We start from the raw sequence: 26863 nt of genomic DNA on the forward strand, positions 1-26863 counted from the left end.
CACAGCCATGGCTAAACCCTGCTATCTCTCTACAGAAAAAAGTAAGTCCGAGTGTGCACAGGGCGCAAGGCAAAGGTCTCAATAAAACCTTTAAACCTAACTCTGTATAATGACATGGTTGGTGTTCAACAGGCTCGTAGCCAACATTACCCTGAGAGTTAGGCTAAAATATGTGATCCAACTAAGATAGAAAAATTCCCCCCTCAGGTATGAACGGTCTAATTTCCCACGTTACTAGGAAGATATACTCATAACAATGAATGTGTGTTCAGCAGTGGGTTTGGGGGTTTGTGTGTCTTAGCAAATACTGACCTTTAAAACTTAGTTTGCTCTTGGGCTGGAGTGGACAGTAGCCAGGGTTTGAATATTTGTTGGAAAATGAACATAGGTTGAGCTTTGTTAATACAGTTAAAGTTGGGTGCTTGTCTAGACAGATGACTACCTCCATGCCGATTTTGTTTCTGAACTTTCATAGAACCTGCCTCCTTAGGTTCAGAGTCTGTGACCTGTGCTTGGTAGTATGTAATGTTTGTGAAATAATATAATTCTAGCAATAACCCGCAGAGGTACTTTCCTTACAGAAACTCAAACTCCACTTGGCTTCCCTCTGCCAATATACTGTCCTCATGCAGTGCCTGGCCGGGGCCTGGAGGAGAGTAAAAGCAAAAATGGCTCTGCGACATCCTGCCCACGATGCAAGCGCACTCCAGAGGTCTGAGAGCACAGCACCCCGGGTCCACGCTCCTGGATGGGTCTTCTCTAAGAAAGGAGTTGGATGGCTGGGAGTGTGTGTGTAGGGACTGAGTGGCAAACAGACATAACTGCTCCCAAGTGCTGGGTTTAGGTTAAGGAATCAGTGCAACCTCCTTTTGTTTACCCAACATAGTGCAACCTCACCTTGCCTCTGGGCCCTCCTCTGCACCCCTCCCAGCTCCTTCAGGCTGCATCCTGTCCCACTAAGATGATGTGGACTCAGCGAAACTTCCCTAAGCATTTCCCATGCAGGGAGCGCTCAGATCCCTCTCTGCTTCTGCCAGCCCCCAGCCCCTGGACCAAAAGGCCACAGAGAACAGGCGCTGTGGGCCCCAGAGAGTCAGGCTCTGGCTCCTGCCTCTGCCTCTAAATGTCCACCCATGCAAACCTGCGAAGGAGCGCTCACCTGCAGATCCCCCCAGCAGCCTCCTCCAGGACCGAAGGTCCGGGCCTTGAGCACCAGAGTCCCAGCACCTGGCAGCTGGCCAGTGGCGGCCTCTCCTCTTTCCCAGGGTCCTCCTTGCCTGCCTTTTCTGACACCAGCACTCCTCCTGCTGCCCCTCCAGAAAGAGAGCAGGGAAGAGAGCCCGGTGACCAGGGCATGCCTGGTTTACACTAATGAGATACACCGAGTGTAATCCAGCCATGGAGGCAGCCTACAAAGGGAGGTGATCTCAGGCGGCCAGGAGCAGAGCTGCTCAGGTAATTGGTTTATCTATCTGGAAGCAGGGGGAGCAATCTCAGCACAGACAGACTAGCAGTAAAGTCTCTTCCTTAAGGCTATTTCCTTTGTCTTTTCAATTGCTTGCACATCCATGTGAGAGAGGGAGAGAGTGTTAAAGAGAGAGGGAGAGGGAGAAATGTTAATTTGTGAATTAATGGCTTTTCTCAGCGGAATTGTAAATTCAAATGTCACCTCACACGGTGACACCACGGCTGGTCTGCTGAAGAAGCAATGATAAGATCCCCCACCTCCCTCGGTGCCCCTCCCTCCCCAAAGATAGCTGCGGAGTGGAACATGCTACTTTTAATTTGCAATAACAACACAACAGAGGTATGCAGTAATGACTGCCTTCTTCTCCCCTCCTCCTGGCTTCCTTCCCCCCAGTCCAGTTGGCTCCCCACTTCCTCCCTCCCACCCCTCTGCTCTTCTGAAGCAACACCTCACCTCACCCTGGCTGCCCCCCACCCCACCCCAACCAGGGCCTGATCACATGGGGGGGTGCCTTTGGAATTGATGCTGCAACCCTCTCTTCTCCTTCAATAATCAGGGAATTAATGACCCTGAAGTTAAAGTGAGGCTGATACCGAGGCCCTGCCCAGCGTTGGGAAAAAGCCTTCATTGTTTTCAAGCAGGAGGCGGGCAGCAGCGAGGGAGATTCATGGACGGAGATTGAATATGCAATTTTCTTTCACCTTGCCAAGAGCTGCCCCTGGGCTGTGCCTGGCCTAAATTTTTCCTTTTACCATCTCTGCCTTATCCGGCCCTCCCACCTCCCTTCCATTCTTTCCAGAAAATTACCTTCAAAATTGATTTCCACTTTTACAAACAAATATAATGGGAACACAGGAAAAAACTTGGGCCGTGATGAATTAGGGCTGTCAGGTGTTTCCAGGTCTCCTTTGCTTTTGTTTTACTACCCGATCTGCTCTTTGTTTTTCCAAGGGCTGGAAAAAGTGTCTCCCATCCACTGAGGGCCTGACCCTCCAGGCCACAGGGCCTCAGCCCCCAAAGCCAGCAGTAGCCCAAGGCGGAAGTGAGCCAGGCCCTGAGATTCTGTTAGCCTCTTGGTTTCCCAGTGGAATCCTGGGCCACCTCCTCCTATTCTGCTCTCTGGCCCTTAGGAACCCACTCTCTGAAGACTCTCTAATGGCCACCCCCGGCTCTTTCCCCTGGTCCCCGCACCATGTTCCCTCTGGCCCCCATACCTCTTAAAGTCCAGACCAGATGCAAACCTCCACCTCCTCTAATGTGGGCAGGATCAGTGTATACCTCGACTAGAGCAAATAAGAGACAGACACTGAGAGATCGCGAAAGACAGGCAGGTTGAAGACCGGGGAGGGGGGAGAAACCCTGAGGTTGGGAGACCAGGTTCCTCTGTAAGGGTTCCCAGTCTCAGTCTCCCTTGCCTTGGGAGCCAGTCCACCCATGGAGGCAGGATCAGGACAGCCCATCCTTTTGCCAACAGAATGCAGGGTGATGCCTACAGGGCCCTTTGGGCAAAATTCCATACGCGAACCTATGCCTCAAGACCATGCAGCCTTAGCACACCCAGGCCTGGCTTAGAGCTCTCCCAGCTCCCTGGAGCTGCTGACAGGGACATGGACATGCACCTGCTCACATTTGAACATCTCTTCGCGTGCATACACTACCCAGAAAACTGCATGCCTGCCCAATGCAGTTCTGCATCCCCTTTCACCCAACGATCTCAGAAAGGTAGAGAACACACAATACCGACATTTGCATAACCCGTGTAAAAAAGCACATGCAGCCACAAAACAAACATTTCCCAAGGTAAATACATAAACTTGTATGTGGGAACAGAAATACACAGCAATGGATAGAGGGAGGGATGCCTCCATGTTAGAGAAGAAGGGGTCCCGTATTTATTTACCCACATCTAAAATGCCTGTGGAGGCTAATAAGAGATGACATGCAGCCCAAGTGGATAACCGCAGAGCAGATGAGCAAGCAGAGATGGACAGAGGTCCTCCCAGTCACACAGGGGAGGCTCATAGCTTTCCCCCACTGCCCTGGTCCCATCTAGGTCGGTTTATCCCAGCATCAGCTTCCCTAGGCTGCCGTATGTAAGAGGAGCTGCACCAAGATGAGAGAGGCTGTACCTAAAAAAGTTTCTTTCTGACACAACTTCATTTCCCCTTGAAACATAAACCTGCCAATTATGCCTTCCTCCCCAGACACACAGCAAGCCATCTTCCGAGACGGAGTCGGCTCAACTCCATCTCCATGATCGCGTGTAGTGCTCCCCACATCCCTGTGAGCTAAGTACCGTCACCGTCTCCATTTCACAGAGGAGAAGACTGAGCTGATGAAGGTTAAGTGACTTGCCCAAGGCACTAGGACTCAAACCTGGCCGCACCTCCCTCCCTCCAGACCCCTTCCCCACTGAGCCACACTGCCCATCCCTGCTGCGCTCCCGGGACTGCCTGTTGGCCTCCACCCGAATCCTTCTTCTGCGTGGGGGTCTTTGCAGCCTTCTCTTGCCTGAAGCCCAGGCTCCTAGACAGAGCAGGTGCTGCTCCTTCCCACAGCCTAATCCCCTCACTTGCTCCAAGTCAAATCTGAGCAACACACTGGGGGACTTTTGGGGAGAAACTAACTAAGGAAATAAACCACTTCTTGAAGTTACAGCTTCATCCAAAGCAGAAGGGAGCTATTAAAGGCAGTGACAGGTCTCGGCTGTTTGCAGCCATGCAGCCTGCCCTGCCTGCAAACGTACAACTGCACCGGCCTGGCAGCACTCGACTGCACAATTCATTGTGCACCTAATTAATGGAAGACAGAAGCGCGGCCCCCTGCAACCCCACACATCAAAGGATGATACCAACACACCTCCCCTCACACAGATCGAAAGACTCACACATAGGACTTCATTCAGATTTTTGGACAAGTTATGTAATTGCTCTGGCCTTCAACAACACTGATGGACGGCAATGCTTTAGGCCACAGCCAAAAGCAACTGGGTGAAGGTAAAGGACTTAGGTCTTTCAGCCTAAAAAGAATACAAGAGTCCCTATCCTGCAGCCACATACGCCAGGGCATGCAACATTCGGGGAAGCAGTGTTCCTTCAAAGGACCCTAATATACCCACCCATAATTGTAGCCAAGAAGAGGGAAAGAATTTAGCAGGGTACTGAACGGGGATCTACCTTCTCAGACGGATGGACAGCCTGTCTGCCGGGTGCTTTGTGACATAACTTCCTCATCTATCCCTGGTCTGTCTACCTGTCTCATTCTGGGACCTCCTGGACTCTTGTGGGGAGGGGAGGTCAAAGCTTCTTGACTCGCATATTTCTTAAAGGCAAGCCTGGGGATTCTTCCATGCTTCCAAAGGCCAAAGCATGAGAGGCGTCTCAAGCAGGCTCACAGGCACTGTCAGTTTCCTTTTTCCCCAGAGTCACAGCTGATTGGCCCTTCACTAATGTCCCCACAGATCTGATTGCTGCAGATACTAATAACGCTGTCCATGTTCTGAGTACCAATGCCAGTAACGCTCTGGGTATTATCACTGCGAACACCAATAACTACTGCTGAGATTGTCTCCAATAATGCCAGCGCCCGCTGCAGTGACTGTCCTCGCTAATGCCCACCACCGTTACATTGTTAGTGCTGAAGAATAGGCCGAACCGTACCCACAGGCAGGAGTGGGAGTGGCTTCCTTGAGGACAGAGAGGCTCACAGCTCACCCCTGGGCTATGACACTTCTAGGGAGATGCCCCAGTGGGTGGGGCCAAAATCGAGCCAGCCTGGCAGGGGTACAGGGTCCACCTGGAAACAGACCTGCCCCTCCACTCCCTCGAGGTCTAGTCCCTTGACATGTATCCCCATTCCCATCCCAGCGTCCCTCACCGCCTGAGTCAGCTCTCTCTTTTGCCTGTGGTGCTGGCCCAGTGGCTGAAGGATACACCTGGGTGTCTGTGCAGCCCATGCCCGAGGCTGCCTCCTGCGACCGTGCCAGCTGCTGTGCTACCTTGGCCTGACTGCAGAGTTGGGCTACATCATCTTGACACATAATTATCTCCCCTATTCTTAATCATCTGAGCTGCTCCCTAATGCAAACTGGGCCTGGCTGCTTGGAGGCACCCAGAATGGGGGAAGGGAGGAATGGGCTGTGAAAGGCCTGCCTTTGCTCTAGCCTCTCCTTTCCCCTCCCTTTCCACCTGGGTCCGATGGATCAAGTGTGTGTGTGGTGGTGTGCGTTTGGGGTAGGGGTGTGGTCAGGGAATACTGGCCTCCCTAATAGGCTCTGGCCTCCACCAGGGGAAGGACAGCTCCATCTGGCCTGGGGTTGGTCAGAAGGGGTGTGTCAAGGCAAAAGAACCCTCTTCCCCCAAAAAGAAGCAGGGTCTCTGATCCTTCTTGCCAACTGGCTAGGCCTGTGGTAAGTATTTAAGCAGCAAGAGTAAACTTAGAGGCTGCCATTATCCCTCACCCAGAATTCAACTGCTTCCTGAGATGTCTCCCCACTGCCTCCTGGAGGAGGGTCTTCCCCAGCCCAGCCCTGCTCTTGTCCTTTCCTGCCCAGACACTTGCAGTGGCTTCTCATGTCTGCAGGAGAAAGTCCAAACTCCTTATAGGGCCCCGTCTTGGCCTGCTCTCCTGTGACCCTAACCCCTCCGCTCAGCCTTACTGCCACGACTTCCCCTCAGGCCCTTTCATCCCAGCCAAAGCACCCCTGTGTTTTCAGCACAGTGTCCGATAGAATTTCAACTACCGTTGTCTTTGAACCGTGCCCCTTGTCTATCCCTCAGGCCCCTCCTCGAAGAGCAGCCTTTCCTGGAGGTTCACTGCCTCCCCACTTTGAGTTCCCATGGCCTGCAGCCCAGACCTCCATCACAACACAGATATCTAGATCTCTGATGGGCCTTTCTGCTCTCTGGACTCACGTGTTTTACATGCCCCACTAGACTGTAAGCTCCTTAAGGACAAGAATCATATCTTGTTCTGCTCTGGGATCCTACAGCACCAAGCCTTTCTTGCGACTGATGCCCAGGAAAGGGTGACTGAATTGAATTGACTTGAAACAATGAATGTGATCAATTGCTCAGAGAGGAGAGCACTCTGTTCTGGGCCAGCCGGGCCCGACCTGCAGTGGCCGCAGCCTCAGGCCAGCGACTCTCTAACCCCAGCTCCTTTCACGGCCCATAGGAGCCCAGGAAGCAGAGGACACGCTTGGCCCCAACCGCAGACCAATGGGGAGAGGACAAAGAGGGGTCCTGGTCATCTCACAGGTGCTGGTGGTTAAAGGAGAAAGCCTCAGGTTCTGAGGCAGAATCTTCCAGATCACTCAGAGTGCCAGGGAGCTTGGCGAAGGCCTGAGTGTGGGAAACCCCCAGAGAGAACTGAGACTTAGGCCCTTTCATGCAGCCACCCCCGCTGCCCGTCAGTGGCTGCCGCCAAAACAACCACAATGAAATTTAGTGAGTGGCAAAGGCCGTGGCAGCCAAATGGGTTTGGATGTTTTGGAAGAAGGAGAAATAGAGCCAGACAAGCTGTTTTCCTGTGAAACGAGGCCATTAGGGCTTCTGGAAGGAGGCCAGCCCCAGGTCATCCCTGTCTTGCCAGGCCCAGGCCTCTCCTACATGCTGTCCTTTCTGCTGGAGGTCGGGGCTCTCACACTCTCTTTTCCCTCAGCCTGGGTCTAGGGAATCTCAGCTTTGTCTCTTTTCTCTGTTCCTTACCCTCTAGAGCTGCCCCAATCAAGGGCTTGTCTGCACTTAGGATGACCACATGATTTACTGTCCAAACAGGACATTTTTGAGAGAAAAAGGAGACGCTGACTGGCCAAGACGCAGAGACAAAGGCATAAATTGGAACTGTCTGGACTAATGGGATATTTGGTCACCCCCCTATGTTCATATTTAGAGGGTTCTGTCTATGTCATGGGAGAGACCCTTAAAATCATATGCCCTTCCTAGACCAGGAAGTTACTGTCTCCCCAGCAGGGACCATAAGATCAGGGCAGGAAGCAGGCTCCAGACACTGGCGTCTCCCTTTGTCTGGGCCTCCAGCCCTGCGCCCTGGCCTCATGCATCAAAAGAGAACCAGATGGGGCTTCCCTGGTGGCGCAGTGGTTGAGAGTCTGCCTGCCGATGCAGGGGACGCGGGTTCGTGTCCCGGTTCCGGAAGATCCCACATGCCGCTGAGCGGCTGGGCCCGTGAGCCATGGCCGCTGAGCCTGCGCGTCCGGAGCCTGTGCTCCGCAATGGGAGAAGCCACAACAGTGAGAGGCCCGTGTACCGCAAATAAAAGAGAACCAGATGGTCACCAAGGGACCTTAATGTCATAATATTTGAAGAACACCTTCTTCCAAGTTCATCTCCACCACTCTCTCCTCTGAATTCCTTTCCCTGCTCCTCCTCTTCATCTCCTCACCCTTTAACTCCCTGCCTAACAGCTAGCTGCACCCGAGGAATTACAGGGAATGAGGGGAAGGGCCAGAGAGGAGCCTGGGGGGTGTCTCCTCCCATAGAGGAGAGCAGAGAGGGCCCATGCCCAGCTCCCCAAGTGGTCTGAATGGGCACAGGGTCCACGTGTTACAGAGAAAGGACACAAGGGTCAGCTGCACATGACAACACTCCCCCATCTCCTGACGGGTTGAGATCAGAGGAGGACAAGTCAGGTTGGCTTTTCATCCCCAGGTCAGAGACCAGCTGTCCCCCAACCTCCAAAACCTTCCCATAGTCCACGGCTCATGCTTTCCCTCCTGGCATCTCACCGGGATGTTCGGGATGAATCCCAGCGGAAGGTGAGGCAGTCGGGGCTGCTGAGCAGATGGTGAAACTGATGGCCCCACCAGCAGCCTGCCTCCCTCTCTCCAGGAGCCAGCAGGGTAGTGGGGGGACCCAGGCTTTGCTACTAAAACTGATCTCACAGCAGAGCAGCTGCGAGGCTAGGCCGAAACCGGAGCTCCGAGTCCAAGGACAAAAGCATGCACAGGGGAAGCCAAGCCTCTTCCCTCCTCCCTACCTTCATCACGTTTCCTCTTCTCGCCATTGGAGCGGGGGATCCCCAGGATCCCATTGATGGAGTAGGATCCCACCGGATCATTGGAGGTGCTGGAAACAGGAGGGGAGGCCGTACTGGGAACTGGACGAGAGTAAGGAGGAAATGCCATCAGGATGGCAGTTGTGATCGCAGGCCAAAGCCCCAAGGCTGGGGGCAGAGAGAAGCAGAGGAAATGAGGAGGGATGGGGAGCCATAGTCCCCTCCTTCCTCTGAGGTTTAAGGGGGAACGCATTGCTACATACAATTTAGGCTATTCACTGCTGTCCACCCTGGATTGAGTGGGGACCAGTCAACCCCAGGCCTTCTCTGCAGACCTAGAGATTTCACTCACTATAGATTGAACCCACTCCCTGAGTATGTGGGTTCAGCAAACAGCAAAAGCTGACTCAACCTAGAAAGCGACTCAGCGGTCGTGCAGAGAGCACAGCTCCTAGGATGCCTCCTTGCACAGCTCATCCTATCTGATCCCCGCCGGACAAATCCTTCTAAACAAACCCCAGGCCATTGTTTCTAGTCTCCTGAGCGGAGTCTTTCCCAGTCCTGATTTAGAGTGTGGCTTTCTAAGGTCTATCTGAGTCTCTTAGAGACACAAGAATGGTCCTGATATTCCCCGGGAGTGTGGAGCTCCTCTCCCCCAGTTGCTCCTGGTCTTGAAATCACTTGAGAAGTTCCTAATTTCTCCTTCAGGGCACAGAGTAGTGAACACATTCACTCTGCGGTGATCAGCTCAGGTACAGCCTGGCCCAACCCTCCCTCCCAGCACATGCTGTAACACAGGCCTAGTAAACAGCACTCCTGCCAACTCCAGGAGGGCTGGGACCAGCGCTTTCTACTTCCTGCTGGTCAAGAGAGTGGGGACAGCTGCCAAGAGGGGCAGCAGGAGAAGTTTAACCACATCCCAGCTCCTAAAGCCCCAGACCTTACCTATGGCTTCAGCAGCACCAAGCGCCCTTGGGCCAAAGGGAAGATAGTGTGGGGGGGGGGATGGGGGCTGTTAGCAGGTGTTCTGGTGGACCTGGGTCATGTCTCCGTGAGGCTGTGAGCGAGGAGGTTCGAGAGGGGCAGACAGTTACTGAGCGGATGAGAGAGACAAACAGATCAAGAGACACTGGTAAAGAGGAGAGAAGCCGTGAGAAGGGAGGGAGAGAGACAGAGGAACAGGTCCAGGGCCATATGGACAGAGAGGAGAGGAAGGAAGAGGAGAGAAGAAGGCAGAGGAGGGGAGAAGAGAGGAGGAGAATCTTAAAAATAAAAAAAACAAAAAATGGAGTAAGCAAGTAGATATGACAGAGGGACAGGGAACAAAAGATGGAGAAGGAGGACGGGAAAGAGAAGGAAAGTTAGAGGGAATAGAGGGAGAGAGACAGACACACAGACGGATAAAGGCAACGCAGCTCTGAGGAGATGCTCACAGGAGGCAGAGAGCAGTCCTCGTGAGCTAGTCTCCCAGGAAGATCCCGAGCCTCTAGGAGCCCAGGGAGAGCACGGCCCTTGGACCTCAGACAGGTGGGCATTTCCCACGGGCAGAGCCGCTTTTCCCAGCTCTCAGGGGGATCAGCTTCCCCCCCTTCCCTGAGCCCTCTTACCGATGGTGTGGCCAGGGGCAGTCACTCCGGTCCCGGCTCCATCCGGCGTTGGGTGGAAAGGCTGCTGAACTTTGGTCCGGATGATCCTGCAACAGCGTGACAACAGCATCACACATCACATGCCCTCTCCTGCCCTGGTCACCTGCAGCCCAGTCCTGCAGAGGCGCTCCCCTGAGCTCAGCTCCCTCCTCACCCATCTGCTCCCTGCACCCCTGCCCTCTCTGACTACTGCAAGGCAGGAGCTTGCCCTCCTGTTGGCTCTGTGATCCAGCCTAGTACAGCCCTGGGCAGAGACAGTCTGCATTCTGTCCTGCTGTGTGATTCGTGAATTGCACCTTGATGTTTGGTAGCAAGGATCGGGCAGCAGAGCGAGTGGAGCACAGCATCCTTCCTGTTTCTGGGAGTGGGGGCTGCCCTGGTGACTTGCTGTCCATCCTTCCCTCCTCAACCACACACATCTCCTCCCGAGAGGAGTCCGGAGATCATTTTGGAGCTGGCTTTCCTATTGGGACTGTATCACAGTCCTCCAGAGCCGAGGGAAGGGGTGAGATTTCCCCATTTCCTGAGCTAAAGAGAAGTAGCCAGTGAAAGGGCTGGGTCGCAGGTAATCCTTTCATCTCCAGGATTCCAACACAGTACTGGTCCCTCTGCCAGGCCCTGAGCAGCTCCTTGAGCCCGCTTAGGGCTCTCAAACCTGTCAAAGCCCTGTCCCTGCCGCGCTCGCTGGCCCGCTGGCCTCCTTCTCAGAGGCCTTACTTGGATCACACCTTCTTTACCAGACTAGGTGAAAAGCCTAGTACCTTCCCTACGCACTCCGCTGGGGTGGAGTGGGGGGAATCCAGACCAAACGCCCCAGGGCTGGGGATTGGTAGTGATCCAAGGACGCAGGGCTCAGCGACACGAAAGACCAAGCCCAGGGCCAGGACCAAGGAACACCCTCCTCCACCCACTGGTCAGTCAGGTGCCCTTGGAAGCCACTTTTCTGGAGGCGCTGCTCTCCCTGCAGAGAGGCGTGTGAGACAACCAGCCAGGTGAGACACAAGCCGTGCGTGGACTGGAACACTCACCTGCAGGCAACCGAGACAAGGCCCCTGCCTCCCAGGGCCGGGAATGAAGTCGGGCAGGGAGGGGACACACCCCGAGAAAGCTAAGTAACCCAGAGGGGGCCAGGCAGTAAGGGCCAGGAGGATGTGGGGGAGAAGTCACCCCCCTTGCAGGTGGGGGAAATGGGAAAGAAGTCACTGAGGAGGTGGAACTTGATGTAGATCCTCAAAGCAGAGTAAGGCTGAATATATATACACACACATGTACAGGAGCCAGAGGCAAGAGGATAGTGGAAAAGTCACTGGGCTTCATGGCTGAGGCCCCGAGTCTTCCACTAAGTGGCCACATAGCCTTGGCCTCATCGTTCTCCTTTTCTGGGCCTCAGTTTCTTCAGCTATAAAGTAAAGAGGTTAGACTACAGAATCTCTAAGGTCTCTTTCCCCAGTAAAAAAAAACCCAGTATGATTCTAAGATGAACAAAGAAGTGGAGAAGAGGGCATTAGAAGCAGATGCTGGAGGAGGGTAGAAGCAAAGCACAGGAGCCGAGTGGTCATGCTGGGTTAGGGGCTAATGCCTAGGCCAGGAACGGTGGAGGGATGTAAGGGAGTAAGAGGAAATAAGGCTGAAAACTTGGAAGTAATGATGATACTAGCGATTTTCCACTTATCAAGCATCTATTATATGCCAACGTTATATGCAATTTATATTACTGTATATATACACTACTGTTAATTCTCACAGTTATATATATATATATATACACATACTACTGTTAATTCTCAACAACCTCCAAAGCATTACTATTATCCTTGTTTTGCAGACTGAAAACCAAAGCTGACAGAGGTTAAAGAGCTTACTCAAGGGCTTCCCTGGTGGCGCAGTGGTTGAGAGTCTGCCTGCCAATGCAGGGGACACGGGTTCTAAGCCCTGGTCCGGGAAGATCCCACATGCCGTGGAGCAACTAAGCCCATGTGCCACAACTACTGAGCCTGCGTGCCACAACTACTGAAGCCTGTGCACCTAGAGCCTGTGCTCCACAACAAAAGAAGCCACCGCAATGAGAGGCCCGGGCACCACAACAAGGAGTAGCCCCCACTGGCCACAACTAAAAAAAAAAAAGAAAAAAGAGCTTACTCAAGATCACATTGCCAGCTAGGGCAGAGTTGGAATTCAGTATTTAAAATGTGTGCTTTTTGTTACTTTGTCAGACTTCCCCCAGTATATAGGAACCAGGTTTACAGAATCTCAAGCCATGAGTGATTTTTAAACTAAAGGAGACATGTGCAAACCGATGCAGGTAAAGCAATAGACAGGCACAAGGCCATAGGTAGCTGGCCTCAGAAAAGAGAAGGAAGAAAAAAAAAAAGGGAATTCCCTAACAGTCCAGTGGGTAGGACTCCATGCTTTCACTGCCAAGGGCCCAGGTTCGATCGATCCCTGCTCGGGGAACTAACGTCCAACAAGCCTCGTGTCGTGGCCAAAAGAAAAAAAAAAAAAGAGAAGGAAGAATTTGTAAGGTGGATTTGGCAACTAAATGGAGTCAACCATGGCTCTAAAACCCCAGTTCTGTGTAACTGGAAGTCTGGTGGTTTGTCCCACTGTCAGGAAGAGGGATGCAGGGAGGTGACTGGTTGGTCCTTGACGTGAGCATTTGAGGAGGTAGGTGAGTGTCCAGGTGGATGGCCGTGCACCAGCCGGCAGAGTAGATATGGATTTAGGAGATTATCAAGGAAGGAAGTGTTGGTTGGGATGAGAGGACTAAAGAGAAGACCCTGGAGAACATCTACTATCAGAGGCTGAGGAAAAGAACCTGACCTTACACAAGGGTCAGAGTTGGTCACACAGGAAATGGCAGAACCAGGATCAGGCAGTTTTAGCTAAGTCAACAGAGAAGAACATTTCCAGAAGGAGAACGTAATCCACAGCATCCGTGGTGACATAAAGATTGAAGGGTATTGGGAATAAGAAGAGGCACAGATCTGGGAATTTTGGTGACCACTAGTGACCTTGGGAGAGCGGCCTCAACAAAGCAACTGAGGCAGGAGCCAGATAAAAAGAGGCTAGGGAGTGGACAGCAGGAGAGGGAGGCAGTGAACGTAGACTATTGCTTCAGAAGTGTGTAGAAAAGGAGAGAAAAGTGTGGAAGCTGAGGATGGAAGTGGCAGCTAAGTGGAGGGAAGGCTGTTTAGGGGAGGAAGGACCTGGATAAGTCTGTAGGCTAAGGAGAAAGAACTGGTGAAGAGGGAGAGGCTGGAGTTGCCTGAGAGAAAGTGGATGATTGCCAGACAAGGCAGAACAAGGGGAGAACGGAATGGCGGCCACGGGGACGAGGCAGCAAGAGATGGCACGTGGTGAGGTGGCCCAAAGCTTCTGGGTCTGGAGCATGATCACAATGGGAAAGACCTGACAGTCGCTAAGGGCAGTGTAGACTGGTCTACACGAAAAGTCTAGAAGGAGGCTGAGCAGCTCAGAGCAGCTGCTCCTGATTCATTGCAGCAAAAGGCTTCTGGGATCTCAGTGGGCCTGTGGGTGGCTCTGACTTGAGAGCTGGTGGACTCTGGGCTCTGGACTGAGGGAACCCCAGGACTGAGGCTGGGTGAGACAGACAACTGGACGGCCTTGTGGAGCTGCTGTCTTTGTTACCCACAGCCTCTGACCCCTGGGGCGCTGGTGCAGTTTTAGCTGAGGCAGCAAGTGATGGAAAATCACTACTCCCTGACAGCGGCTTGGTGGTGCATGGGAGACGAGCTGGGCAGGGTGCCTGCTGTGAGTTACTAATGCTCTTGGTGTCCGTCCATGCCCCCCAGGAGGTGGACACTCACCAGTCCCCAACGGTGATCTCAGGGAGTTTAAGAACCGGGATTGTGGAAACGTTATGGTCACCCATTGCCCCCCTGCGTCCCATACACAAACCCACTGACTAATAGGAATATCACTAAGGGTTAAAAGGATAAAGAGATTGCTTTGTGTGACTGCCTGGTCCTATTGCCCCCTGTTCCTCCTCCTCTTTCTCTAATTCTTTTTCATTCTTGGCCGCAAAAGACAGCCAGACACATCTGTGGCCACCACGGCCCCCCACAGGTTTGGCCTGGAGAGTCAAGTTCCTGCACATGCATCCTTGCGGGGCCACAGTCAGGAGCCCTGGGCCCATTTACCGGGGGTTGGAGGTGCCATTTCCCATTTCCACAGAAAGGCTGCCCTGCGAGGGTGCCTGCTCCCCACTTCTCCTTCCAGCGTGCTTTCCTTGACAGGGACGCTCTTTCTCCCCCACCACCTTTCCAGAGAACCTCCTAGGCTTTGCCTTGCAGGCACTTAGAACCTCACACTCACAGGAGTATGAGAAGAGCAAAGGCAAGAAGGGGATGGGCTCTGGGCTCAGTCTGCCTGAGTCTGAGTCCCAGCTCTGATACTTTTTTTTTTTAACATCTTTATTGGAGTAATTGCTTTACAATGGTGTGTTAGTTTCTGCTTTATAACAAAGTGAATCAGTTATACATATACATATATCCCCATATCTCTTCCCTCTTGCGGCTCCCTCCCTCCCACTCCCCCCATCCCACCCCTCTAGGTGGTCACAAAGCACAGAGCTGATCTCCCTGTGCTATGCGGCTGCTTCCCACTAGCTATCTATTTTACGTTTGGTAGTGTATATATGTCCATGCCACTCTCTCACTTTGTCCCAGTTTACCCCCCCCCATCCTCGAGTCCATTCTCTAGTAGGTCTGCGTCTTTATTCCCATCTTGCCCCTAGGTTCTTCGTGACCAATTTTTTTTTTTGTAGGACTGTTGTGAGGATTAAATAGGATAATTCATGTAAAATGATTAGTATGATGCTTGGCTCAATAAATGCCAGCTATAATAGCAGCTACTAGTATTGTTATTCCTATGGGTGATCCCCAGGACTGGCTGCATTCTTTGGAGGGGCTGGGCCAGGTGCAGACAAGGAGGCCTCTCAGGCCAATATGCCCCAGCCTGGTCAATGCAGCTGCTTCAGGGACCCTGGGAAGAGCACTGAGAAGACAGGAAACAGCAGCAGCAGGTGTCATAACCTGACCCCAAAAGAGATGCATCAGAGACTCTCGGGAAGACAGACTGGGGACCTCTGCCTGGGGCACTGGGAGGGATCCATAGACAGTATGAGCAGCAGCTCCCTCAGGACCTAAGAGCTGCCAGGGGCCTGTGGCAGAGCTTTAGAGTAAAGGATGACAAGGCAGGTGAAGTCACGCCCTCTTTGGTTAAATTCCCCAGAGGTCTCCACTCCCCACCATGCTGGAGATCAAAACAGTCTCATCAGCTCTGTGAGTTAGCATGAAAGCATGTAATGAGTCTCCTATTAACAATTTGTTAAACTCATGAAGAAACTGAGGCACTCTCAATTCTAAGAAAGCACTGGGGTGAGTCTTCACTCCTCTTCTGGTTTTCCCCCCGTCCCTCCCCCCTCCCCATCCTTCCTCTGTGTTTCATTCTCTCCCCTTCCTGTCTGTCTCTGCCCCTCTCTCTGTCTCCCTTCCCTTTGTCTGTCTGTCTGTCTCTTTGCACCCTGAAGTCCCACTGTGGCTGTGTGAGCTTATTGATTCCTGGGAGCTGGGGGAAAGTGGGAGGCAGGGCTGGGGTGCAGGCTCGGGGATGGAAATAGAAGGCTATAAATTATTTGTGACAGGAAAGCAATAGTGGCAGAGTGCTGAGCACAAGTCCTGTGTCACTATTAGATTCCTTTTAGCCTGATGACACTGTAAAAAAGGTTAAGTGTCTGCTGGAATCGTACACCTGGGGGGCCGGGGCAGCCTGGGAGCAGAACAAGCCACTGAGAGCAGGTATATCAATTCTCCAGGCCAATAATATTCCTCTCATTGATCGCCACGCAAAGTTCAAAAATCTCATTACAGCCAGGCAGACCGGGAACTTTTTACAAATCAATAGAATGATATAATGTATGTATACTTAGTACAAATGTATCTATTCATCTATCCATCCATCCACTGTCCGCCTCAGGGTTTCCAGGTTAACCTACCATCATATTATGTTCTGTTATGTATGATATTATATTGTACTATATTATATGATAATAAATGGTGGCAAAAACTCCCCCTGAGGTGGAGACAAGAAGAGGTCCTATGAGCATTGAGGTGACCTCAGACAGCTCACCTTGGAGGAAGTCAGGTGGCAGCATTTCCAGGCCTAGGCTGGTCAGGATTTCTAGAAGCAGTGCTTCCTTAGCAGAGGCTCCAGTAATAAAAAACTATTGTCTACTGAGTACTTACTATGAGCTAGGCAATGTCCTAAGCGCTTCAAACAAATAGTTCATTTAATCCTCCCAACGACACATTTTGCAGATAAAACATATAATAAATTGCCTAAAGTCACCCATTTAAGAAACGGACAATCTGGGGTTTGCATTCAGGCAGACTAATCCTAGGGCCCATACCCTTAACCAGGAAACCACACTGCCTCCAGGAGAGAGATACCCAAAAGCCCAGAATCCAAACTCCAGTATTCTATGGTTCTATTCTCTTGCTCTATTGTGTTCTGAGAAACAAAGGATAAGGGGCTCCCTGAGCTTCAGCATTCCCTTCTATAAAATGGGAGTATACCACCTGCTGGAACCAGCTGCTGACAGCGTGATATCCACATGGGATCTCCAAGCATGTCCCCATGAAATCCTGTCCAGCTGCCTAGGACTGACTGCCTTCTCCACTTTGGAATTACTTCCTAGCAGGCTGGCCTCAGGCCCAGTCATATCACTGGTTTGCTCAAAGAGTCTTTGGGGCAAGAAGTCAAGTATTAACATACATGTGTTGTATACATGTATGAATCAGTTTAAATTGCCTACTTCTAGAGTCTTTGCAGAAAATACTTAATCTCTGGTATGGGGAAAGTTTTTTTTTTAATTTATTTACTTTTGGCTGCACTGGGTCTTCATTGCTGCACAAGGGCTTTCTCTAGTTGAGGCGAGCGGGGGGGGGGCTACTCTTCATTGTGGTGCTTGGGCTTCGCATTGCGTTGGCACGGGTTCTAGGGACACGGCCTTCAGTAGTCGCGGTGCACAGGCTTAGTTGCTCCGAGGCATGTGGGATCTTCCGCGGCCAGGGCTCAAACCCTTGTCCCCTGCATTGGCAGGCGGATTCTTAACCACTGCGCCACCGGGGAAGTCCAGGAAAGTCTTTCTTGATTGAGTAAATCAAAGGAACTCCAAGGTGGAGAATGTTTCAGACTAGCTGGCCCCACTGCCCATTAAACAAGATGATGGTGGGAGGGGCCTCTGCCAGTGACTTCCGGCTGCCTGGGTATTGTAGGCTGGATCATGCAAGAGGACAAAATGATATTTGCCTCAGCAAAGGATATTTTACACAAGAATGCAGGTAATTGCTTTAACTCAGGCCTTTGAGAGCTGCCTAGTCAGGCACGTGTCCCTGGCTCTGCCCTGAGGCAAATCAGAGCTACAAAAACAGCTGGAGACTTTTCTTGGCAGAACCTCAAGTGAGATCTCATAGATTATTCAGGAAAATTTTCCTTCTTCCCAAAATGGTTCCTACCTCTCCCTACTCCTGAGAACTCTAAGGAACTGAAATCTCCCCTCTGTACATCCCAAGGACTAAAGAACGGTAAGTTACCACCTCCTCCTCACAGGAACCGCAAGGAAGCAGCAGCCACCCAGCCTGCCCCCCTGGCAGCCCGGAAGTGATTCACATGCACTCTGTTTTCCTAGGCCCCGCTCTACGTTTTGTGCAGAGTTTAGAGCTGTTTGCCCACGCCCACTCATGGGTTTCAGTTTGGACAGCTGACCATATGGCAGGCAGGGTTCTGTGCGTGAGGATGGCTGCCGAGGAGGGGAGGCTATGGGCAGGACCTTCCATTCTCGCTGTAGCAGGATATAACTGGAATACACAGGTTCTGAGGTTACCAGGGTTCCCCCCAAATATGTCAAGAGTTTCTGTCTCTTTTGTTGCTTCTCAGAGGTCATAACTGAGCTCTAAGAGATGACAGTCCTACCTAAAATTTACAGAAAGGTGTCCTCAAACTACTGTCCTTGAGCCACTTGCATTAGAATCCCCTGGGGTGCATGCTAACGTGCAAAGCCCTGGAGCCCCCTTCAGACCTTCTGCATTAGAATTTTTAGTGGGGGGCCCAGGAATCTGTAGTTAAGCAAACTCTACAGATTACTCTTAAACTCTCTAATATTTGAGAAAACTAGCTTAAGCCAGGGGGTAAGAAAACCATCCTTGAGAGAGTTGGGAGAATGTCTTAGTGAGTTACAGAAGGTTCCTTCCTCATATTCTATCAACCCACAGGACCCGTCTGCTAACCCTGACTCTATCTGACACGGTTACCAAAATTCAAGAGGCTCTCAGTTCCTCTGTGGAAACTAAACTATAAGCCACAAATAAAAATAATTTCAAGATAGTTTTTGGTACCTTCCAGGCTGACAGATTTCCAGTGGGTTCCTTAGATACCAGGAATACTTTCTGCATCAGTTTAGCCTTCTAAGACTGGCACTGAGGATGATAATCCTTCTACCACGTGTCCCTGGGAGCCCAGGCCAGATACAATTTACCAGGCTAGATGGGCCATGGGGCTGGCCCAAGGGGGCAATAGCGATGGTTTATATGATGAATGGTAAGCATATGGATTGATTTAAATTCAAGATATGCATAGGTTTAAAAATTAAGGGGCAATGTGTTTAACTAACCATTTGGAAACCAGTCTGCGGTGCATGCCAAGCCCAGAGCGTGACCGGACTAGCTCCTCTCGCCACCAGCCCTGCCCTCATCTGTCAGGGCTTCTGGGCTAGAGCTGGGGTCTACCAGCTGTCCACCCCATGGTCCAGAGGCTAGAAGACTGCCTAATATGATGGGGAAAGTGGTACTGCTATAGACTCATTGCTGGGACAAGTCCTCCCTGTCCATTCTCCCCTTCCCTCCACAGGTACATCTCCCTCTGCAAGCAGAAGGGAGCCGGGAGGGAAGGGGTCCTCAGCAGCAGCCCGGCTGGGGCCTGCTAGAGGCTGCCTGGCCTCCCTGCCTCTGGCCCCTCCCACCTCCCACCTTCTTGCTCCAGTATTCAAAAACAATCCATCCGTCTCTCTGTGTCTGTTCCTGAAAGAATGCAATGTGGCTAAAGCCTACAATTGCTTCCTATTACCTACAGGATAAATTCAAAATTCCTCAGCCTGGCCTTCAGAATCTTTCCCAATCTGGCTCCGCCCTGGTTTTCCAATCTATTTCTCTCTGTTCCCCTCTTCCACTTACAGTCCAGCACAGAGGTGAAACCTGTTTTCTTGCTTACTCAATTCACAGCGAGTCCTCCCCTGGACTCTGAGCTCTGCAAGTGCACATGTCATGGTTATTTTTCTCACCATTGTATTTCCTGCACCTAGCAACAGGGCCTGGCATAATATAAGTACTTAAAAAGTATTTGTTGAATAGCAAATCAATGTTATTACTATTAATAATAACAATAACAATCTTAAGGGACATAGTGAACTAATATATGTTCACTATGTGCCAAGGCACTCTGCAAAGTACTTTACATGGATTATTTATTTTTCACAACTTCTTATGAAGACTATTATCCCTGTTCTACAGAAGTGGAAGCTGAGGCTCAGAGAAGTTGAGTAACTTGCCTAAGGTCACACAGCTGTTAAGTATCAGAACTAGGATTTAAACCTAGGAGGCTGACTCCAGAACCCATGTTGCTAACCACTGGGTAGAATAAGTCAGTCGTAACAAGAACAGATGGTAGAATCTATGAGAAACTGGGTCTGAATAGAAGAGTTGCATGTAAAAATAGTAAAAGTAATAACTATCATTTATTTCATATTCATTCTATGACAGGTGTTATAACAAATGCATTTTCTCATCCAAATCCTAACTACAACTCTATCAGACAGGAGTGTTCTCTATTTTACTAAGGAGACAACAGAGAGGCTAAGCAACTTGTCCAAGGTCATGTGCTTAATAGCACTGGAGCCAGACTTTGGGTCTGTGACTCCAATGTCTGTAGGCTGAACCATGTTACCTCTTCTGGAAATTTCTATATTAATATTTCTTTGTGTTTATTAACTATTTGGGCATAAACAATTTTTTTCTTTCAGTCTTTTCACATCCATGATCTGGACAACTGTGCAAATGTACATGTAGACAATGAACAGAGATTGCATGTAGCTGTGATTCTAAACATGCCTGCCCTCTCCTGTGCACGTGCCATAGCTGCATTTGATAAGCATCATGTCTGTGTTAACCTCAATTTTAGGTTAAGTGACTATGGTTTCACTGTATTTTATATACATTGGTAGGTTTGAGGGATAGATTTTCTAAATTCTCTATATCTATCTATCTATCTATCTACTTTCCAAATCGTGTACATGATTGTGCGGCAATACTGAATACAGACGTGTTTCTCAGTTTCTAGAAACTATTTCTATGACTAGTGTATCTTTATATTCATGTCTGCTCTAATGCATTGATTCAAGATTTATAATACTGGATATATTTGTCAAAAGTCCCCTCATGAATTTCTGCCCAGTTATGCCTTTCAAATCTGTAAACCACAGTCATACATGACTCCACACTCATCACTGTTCCCTTCCCAAGGTGTTTCAGACGCTCACATCACAACTGCATTTCTATATTGGTCCGTGCACCAATATTGATGTACATAAATGTGCATTTGTATACCTGTGTATCTCTCTGTCTATGGCCAGGATGGGGTGGGGGTGGGGGACTGTGGAAATGAGAGAATTATTAAATGCCAAGTAGATGTGCGATAAATTCCATTGATTTTATAAACTCCAACTTGTCTTCAGTCTCCTTCCATTCTTTATCCTGGGGGCATTGCAACAAAAACCTATTTTAAATACCTTTACTCCCCCCCGCCAAAAAGTGTCAATATTTTATTTGGATTTTTAACTTCGCTCCATAACAGTTGTTTGACCTCCTGACTCGTGCGAGTCACATAAATTCTGGGACTTTATTCAGGAGCCATGTTCCTGCTATTGAATAAGCAATTTGGGAGGGTGAATTAATGACTTGTGCTGTTGCTGGAAAGTCCCTGAAGAAATATTAAAATTGCTTGCAGACTGAATCGATACTCGGTGAACACCCAGCAAGAGGGCTTCAGCTCTGGAATGGCCACAGAAGGCAGTGCTTGGTGGAGGAAGGGGAATTCCTGCACCCAGCTTGGTGAGCCCCCTCCCAGGCCACCCCCCCCCGCCCCCGCTTGCCCTCCATCCCTGGAGCGTTGTCATTTTCAGTAATGGCAAAGTCTTACTAAACCCCCAGCAGGAAAGGGCTGATTTGTCCTGTCTCAGGAAGCAGGCTCAGGGGACAGTTTACTCTCTTACTAGCAACGAGAGCCCAGAGGCTTTATTGGAGGTGATGGTCTGGACACATCCGCCTGCTGGAGAGATGGGATGGCGCTGCTGCTTTCTGGCAGGCTGCACTGTGCTGGGGACCAGGAGAGCGCTGGGTTTGGGGAGGCTGTGGCAGTGATCCTTTTCTGCTGGGTGTTGCACTGTTGGCTCCATCTCTGTGGATGCCTGACCAGTGTTTACTATCGCTCAGGTGGCCACATGATTTCAGCCTTTGGGCACGGGTGTGCCTGTGGGACGGAGCACTTGAATTGTGTTGTGTGGTACCATGTATTGCTGACACATTCCGGCAGCTGGCTTAAGGTCTGTTACCTGATGTTTTGTGGTATTGTATCAAGGTGACTGCACTTTGTGTAACACTGAGTTGGAGGAATTTGAGTATTGTTTGGTGGCAATGTCTGTGTTTCTGCTTTGAATTATTGTGTTCGTTGATCATATCAGCATCTTTCTTTTTCGTAATGTATGTCTCAGAGATTAGGTTAATGGGTGTCTCCTTGGTGATGTGGGTTGAGTAATGATGTTGGATCTGGGTGGTGGTGTATGATTCGGTAATTGCTTTCTTGATGTGGCTGTGTGTGAGAAGACCCATCCTTTAGCTTTTTTAGCTTGCTCTGGCTTGGTCGTTTGCACTGTTTCTTTCCAGAAGGAGGATTCTAGAGATGGAGGACAAATCTCTTCTTGACGACCATTCGCACAGTTCTATTGTTCTTGCAAGCAAACTGCCCCTGCCCTATGGAACAGACCTGACCTTACCACAGCGACACAGGTTCTGGTGCCACCCTCCCCATATCTGCCTAATCTGGAGAGTTAAGACCCAGGGCCAAACCCAATGCCTGTCAAAAGTCTAGCTCCCTGGTGGGACTACGGGAGGATGGATGGGACTAAGCTCCCCAATCCCAATGGGAATAACATGAACTCTAGTTCTGAGAATCCCCAGTTCACGCTACCCTGTGGCTCTGGCCATCAGCATCTTCTTCCTTCCCAGCATCCCCAGATGATGTGGCTCAGCTGTGGCTTGTACTCACAGGGCCACAAACACGCACCAGGAAGAGTACAGAAGCTCGTACTAGGCATGACTTTCTACCAGGTGCAGTGTCTCTGTTCTGAGCTTGTAAGTACACGTATACATACATGTACTCCCTGGCATGAGACTTCAAAATATATAAAGTTGCTCAAGAGATCACACATTCCTGCACTTCCTTTGATCCAAAGTTGATATGAAGTATGGAGCAGTGGAAAAGCACATGGGTTTTAGAGCCAGTACTGCAGGAGTTCAAATCTTAGTTGTGCTACTTAGCCTGTGACCTGAATGAGTTATTCAACTTCTCTGTACTCCAGTTACCTTATCTATAAACAATCCTATAAAGTCCTATGGGGTTGTTTATGAGGCTTAAATCAATTAATATACTTAACATGATTATAACAGTTCCTACTGCAGTAAGCACTTGTTAGCTATTATTGTTATGAACATAAGGACTTACTAAGTAAAGTGGCCATAAGATTGGCCTATGTGTGTGTATAACCACATGTGTTAATGTGAATAAAATCTAAGATAAATCAAGTTGTGTGTGTGTATGTGTGTGACTTCAGCAGAGAAGTGCAAAAATTGCAGTCAGGTAGCATGAAGGCAGGGGGTAGTTTTCTCCTTGGGCTTCTGTCCATGTGGACAGTGAGGGGGGGTTGGGGGTTGATAAGAATCCACCACTACCCATCTCCATACAGAGGGCTATACCCAGCACTGTGGTAATGAAGAGGCAGAAAGAAAGATGGTGGCCCTTATACATTGGCAATTATAAAAAATATATATTGGGCTTCCCTGGTGGCGCAGTGGTTGAGAGTCCGCCTGCCGATGCGGTGGACACGGGTTCGTGCCCCGGTCCGGGAAGATCCCACATGCCGCGGAGCGGCTGGGCCCGTGAGCCATGGCCGCTGAGCCTGCGCGTCCAGAGCCTGTGCTCCACAACGGGAGAGGCCACAACAGTGAGGGCCCACGTACCGCAAAAAAAAAAAAAAAAAATTTAAGGATGATTGAGTTGTCAGGATTCAAATTTAACTCATTAAAAACATTTACTTTCTAATTTTAAAAATCAGGACCTTTACCAGCTAATAGGTGTCAATGAGGAGTAACAGAATATAGGCATTAAATTGAGAACTACGGAAGAGATAAGAAAGGAATAGGAGTGAATGTTAAGGCATTTGGTGTGGACCTTACAGAAGTCCATTGGGCTGGACTTGGTTACATAACTAGGCCCAAGGGGCAGGGAGAAGTTGGGGCCTCAGCCTTATTCCACAAGCTTTCCCATAAAGATGGTGAACCAGAATATACTGTCAGTTTAGGAAACGTCCATTTTCATCTTTGCTCATGGGCACAGATTAAATAAATAGGAGAATTCACAAAGCCCAGTTACTTTGAGCCATTACACTGAAAAAGTGAATTTTTCTCCTGACTTTTTTAAAAAATATTTTATCCTTTAGCAATGGAATAACTGCAATGACGATCAATCTCCCATGCTTCCCTGGAATATCCAGATATGCGGGGCCACAGTGGACAGATTGGGTTTGAATCTGCCAAATATTTGCTCACTTCCTCCTCTCCTCTTTCTCCATCCTTTACCCTATCTCCATTTTCTCTCCTCTTTTCCCCTCCTCTTTCTGTTTACCTCCCTGTCCTCTCCCCTCTATGATATTTAAGCATCAGAGGAACACTTCAAACCCATCAAATAAGGATTTTTTTCCCAATACCATTTCATTTTATCTTTTAAAAAAACTACAAAATGCAAAGCACCACAACGCATGAAGATGCCATGAAGCCCAGAAAATGCCAACCTTCAGCTCCTCGAGCAATCACAGCCTTATCCCAGAGAAGGAGTGTGCGGTCATAAGAAGTATACATGCACACACGCACACACACACATGCACACGCACACACACACAGGCTGGGCTCTCAAAAAAAGTGGACAAAGGGGGCAATTATCTAATTCTGTTCAATGGTCATGTAACTGAGTCATAAAGGTTCCTTTTTTTTTTTTTCTGGAAGTACAAAGAGCAGGCCCCCTTCCTAAATCCAGCTGGGCTCACCGTGGACCATAATTCTCACTGGCATTCATGATACACAGTTCTGTTCACAGAGTATCTTTTTGGCTCCTCGAGCTTTCTTATTTAAAAGATTTCAGTGTTTATGCACGCACAAGCCAGAACTCACCTACGCTGGCAGACACATAACTTGATTATTACTACTGCCATAATAATAACTAACATTTATTGAGCACTTGATATCTACCAGGTTTATGCGGAATAACTCATTCAACCTTCATGAGAACATATGACAGAGCTCTAGCTACATGATTATCCCCATATTAGATCAGAATAAGGAAACTGAGGTCCAGAGAAGATATGAGATTTACCCACAACCACGTAGCCAGTGAGGGGGGAAGCTAGATTCAAACTCTGGCAATCACTTCCCAGAGCCCACTTTCTTATGTTTTCTATGCCACACAGGTTTATATCTAGCACATAGTAGGTGCTCAGCAAAGGTTTTCTGAATGGATGAATGAAAGAATAAATGAAGGACAGACCATATCTATTAAGAACACTGATACTTCCTTAAGATAGCAAAGTGGGTTCCCTTATGAAGCCAGGCCTATCGGATAGCTTAAGCTTTCTTTGGACAAAGTGATTTGCCCTCCCAACCAACTTTCCGGGGAAAGAGTCTATCAGCCATGCTTGCTCAGATACTAAGTGCTCCCAACCACCAGCTCTCCACTTGACTTTCAGGCCAAGCCCAGCCTCCCTTTAAACCAGAAATGAGACCCAAATACATCAAAGGTGCTTTCTAACCACAACATTTTGTTTCCTAGAATATTTCCCTCTGAAAACGGGTGTCTCCCAATGAAATGAAACACCAATGAAATGAAAACAGGAGTTGGTTTTGTGCCTGGATAAAAACTAAGAAATTCAATCAATAATGTGGACATCTCTAAATCCCCAGATATTTGGCATCATACTGATAATCTCTAGAGATGACTGACTGAAGGTTTGGGTTTTCATCCAGATGTTTGGGAGCTGCCACAGTCATTAACCTGTTTGTCAGCAAGTGCTCATGCATTTCCAAGAGACCTAAGTGAACACTAAAGAGGAAAAGAATAACCCAGAATAAAACAGACTAAAGAGGACAGGGGTAGCAGCTATTCGACAAAACCAGTCAAGCAGACTCCGTTCTGGGAATGGGTTGCTGCCTTGGAGATTCATTAGAACGTGGATCCAGCTCACGAGAGACTCATGTGCTCAAAGACCTTTAAAAACCGCATAAGGCTGTATCCTTGACTGTCTACAGAACCCTACCCCATCAGATCGCAGTGTGGAGGAGTTGACGGATCAGTCCCGGCACCAGGCACAGACAGCTTACACTGTGGTCAATCCACCTTCATACCCACATGGCCTTATCCACTCTCCGGATGCCTCATGCCTGTGTGCGTAGTATGTCTACGCACTGTCAGTCCAAGCCGTAGATTTTGCAAGGCTTGGCATAAGTCTGGTTTGCGCCTTTGTCCATGTACCCCTGTTTGTGATTTAGTGCTCTGCCTTTTATCATCTCTCCTACCTCCATTTTCTTTCCCTCTCTACTTTTTAATGCTATTTACAACTTCCCTAGCCATAGTGCAGCACAGCGATCTTTCAGTTCCTCTACTGATAAACCCAAATGATTTTTCTTGCCCAGGTTTTCTCTCCACTCAGCTTAATTTACATTTTGGTAAATAGGAACTTTAGATCGTTCCATTCAATAGCATTTAGAGTTACCACTTTTATCAGAGGGATCACGGCACTAAAGGACTCCCTGCAAGGGACATTTGTTTATTCTCATGAGCGATCGGCTCTCTCTACGTTCGAGAAGGCTGCGTGCGTGCGGGCGTGCATGCACAGCGTCCTCAGTTTGAGCATCTATGCTCCACTGCCCTGTGTCAATGCTGCTTGGCACTGGCAGGAAAAGCCCAGTGAAGCCATTATGCGGACAGCAGCCGACCCTCAAACTGCTGGAGATAAATCCAGGCCCTGGGTCCTCTGTGCTGATGACCACTCGGTTCTTTGCGGAGCAAGCCCACATATGCCTGGCAGGGCTGCTTCTCCAAACTCTCCCTCCCACATCCACCCTTCTTCCCTGAACTGCAGGGGAGGCTTGTGGTGGCATTACTCACAAGCAAGGTCTGGGGTCCCTTCTCCTAGAGGTGGGAGTTTGAGGAGGAGGGTAGGAAGCCAGGACAATGCCTCTCTCTCTATTTCTGGGCCATCTGTTGTCTTTTTCTACTTTTTTTCAATTCTTTCCACACCTTCTCCTCTATTTCTAACTCTGTTTGACCTTGAACTCTG

General features: G+C 49.7%; 1 protein-coding gene across 5 annotated transcripts in view; it reads right to left on the reverse strand.

The window, feature by feature from the left end:
* The window catches only part of PAX2 (paired box 2), an 82892-nt gene that overhangs the window by 35851 nt on the left and 20178 nt on the right, over positions 1-26863 (reverse strand). For 3 of the 5 annotated variants that reach the window (XM_060033610.1, XM_060033612.1, XM_060033611.1), the window contains 2 exons: positions 10090-10175; positions 8465-8584 (listed from right to left, as the gene is read on the reverse strand). In XM_060033610.1, coding sequence (XP_059889593.1) covers positions 8465-8584; positions 10090-10175 — 206 coding nt within the window. Of the gene's footprint in view, positions 1-2682; positions 2752-8464; positions 8585-10089; positions 10176-26863 lie in introns of all 5 variants that reach the window. The other 2 variants (XM_060033608.1, XM_060033609.1) reach the window with 1 other exon arrangement.

This window comes from Delphinus delphis, chromosome 16, assembly GCF_949987515.2.
Source record: "Delphinus delphis chromosome 16, mDelDel1.2, whole genome shotgun sequence".
Classification (NCBI taxonomy): domain Eukaryota; kingdom Metazoa; phylum Chordata; class Mammalia; order Artiodactyla; family Delphinidae; genus Delphinus; species Delphinus delphis.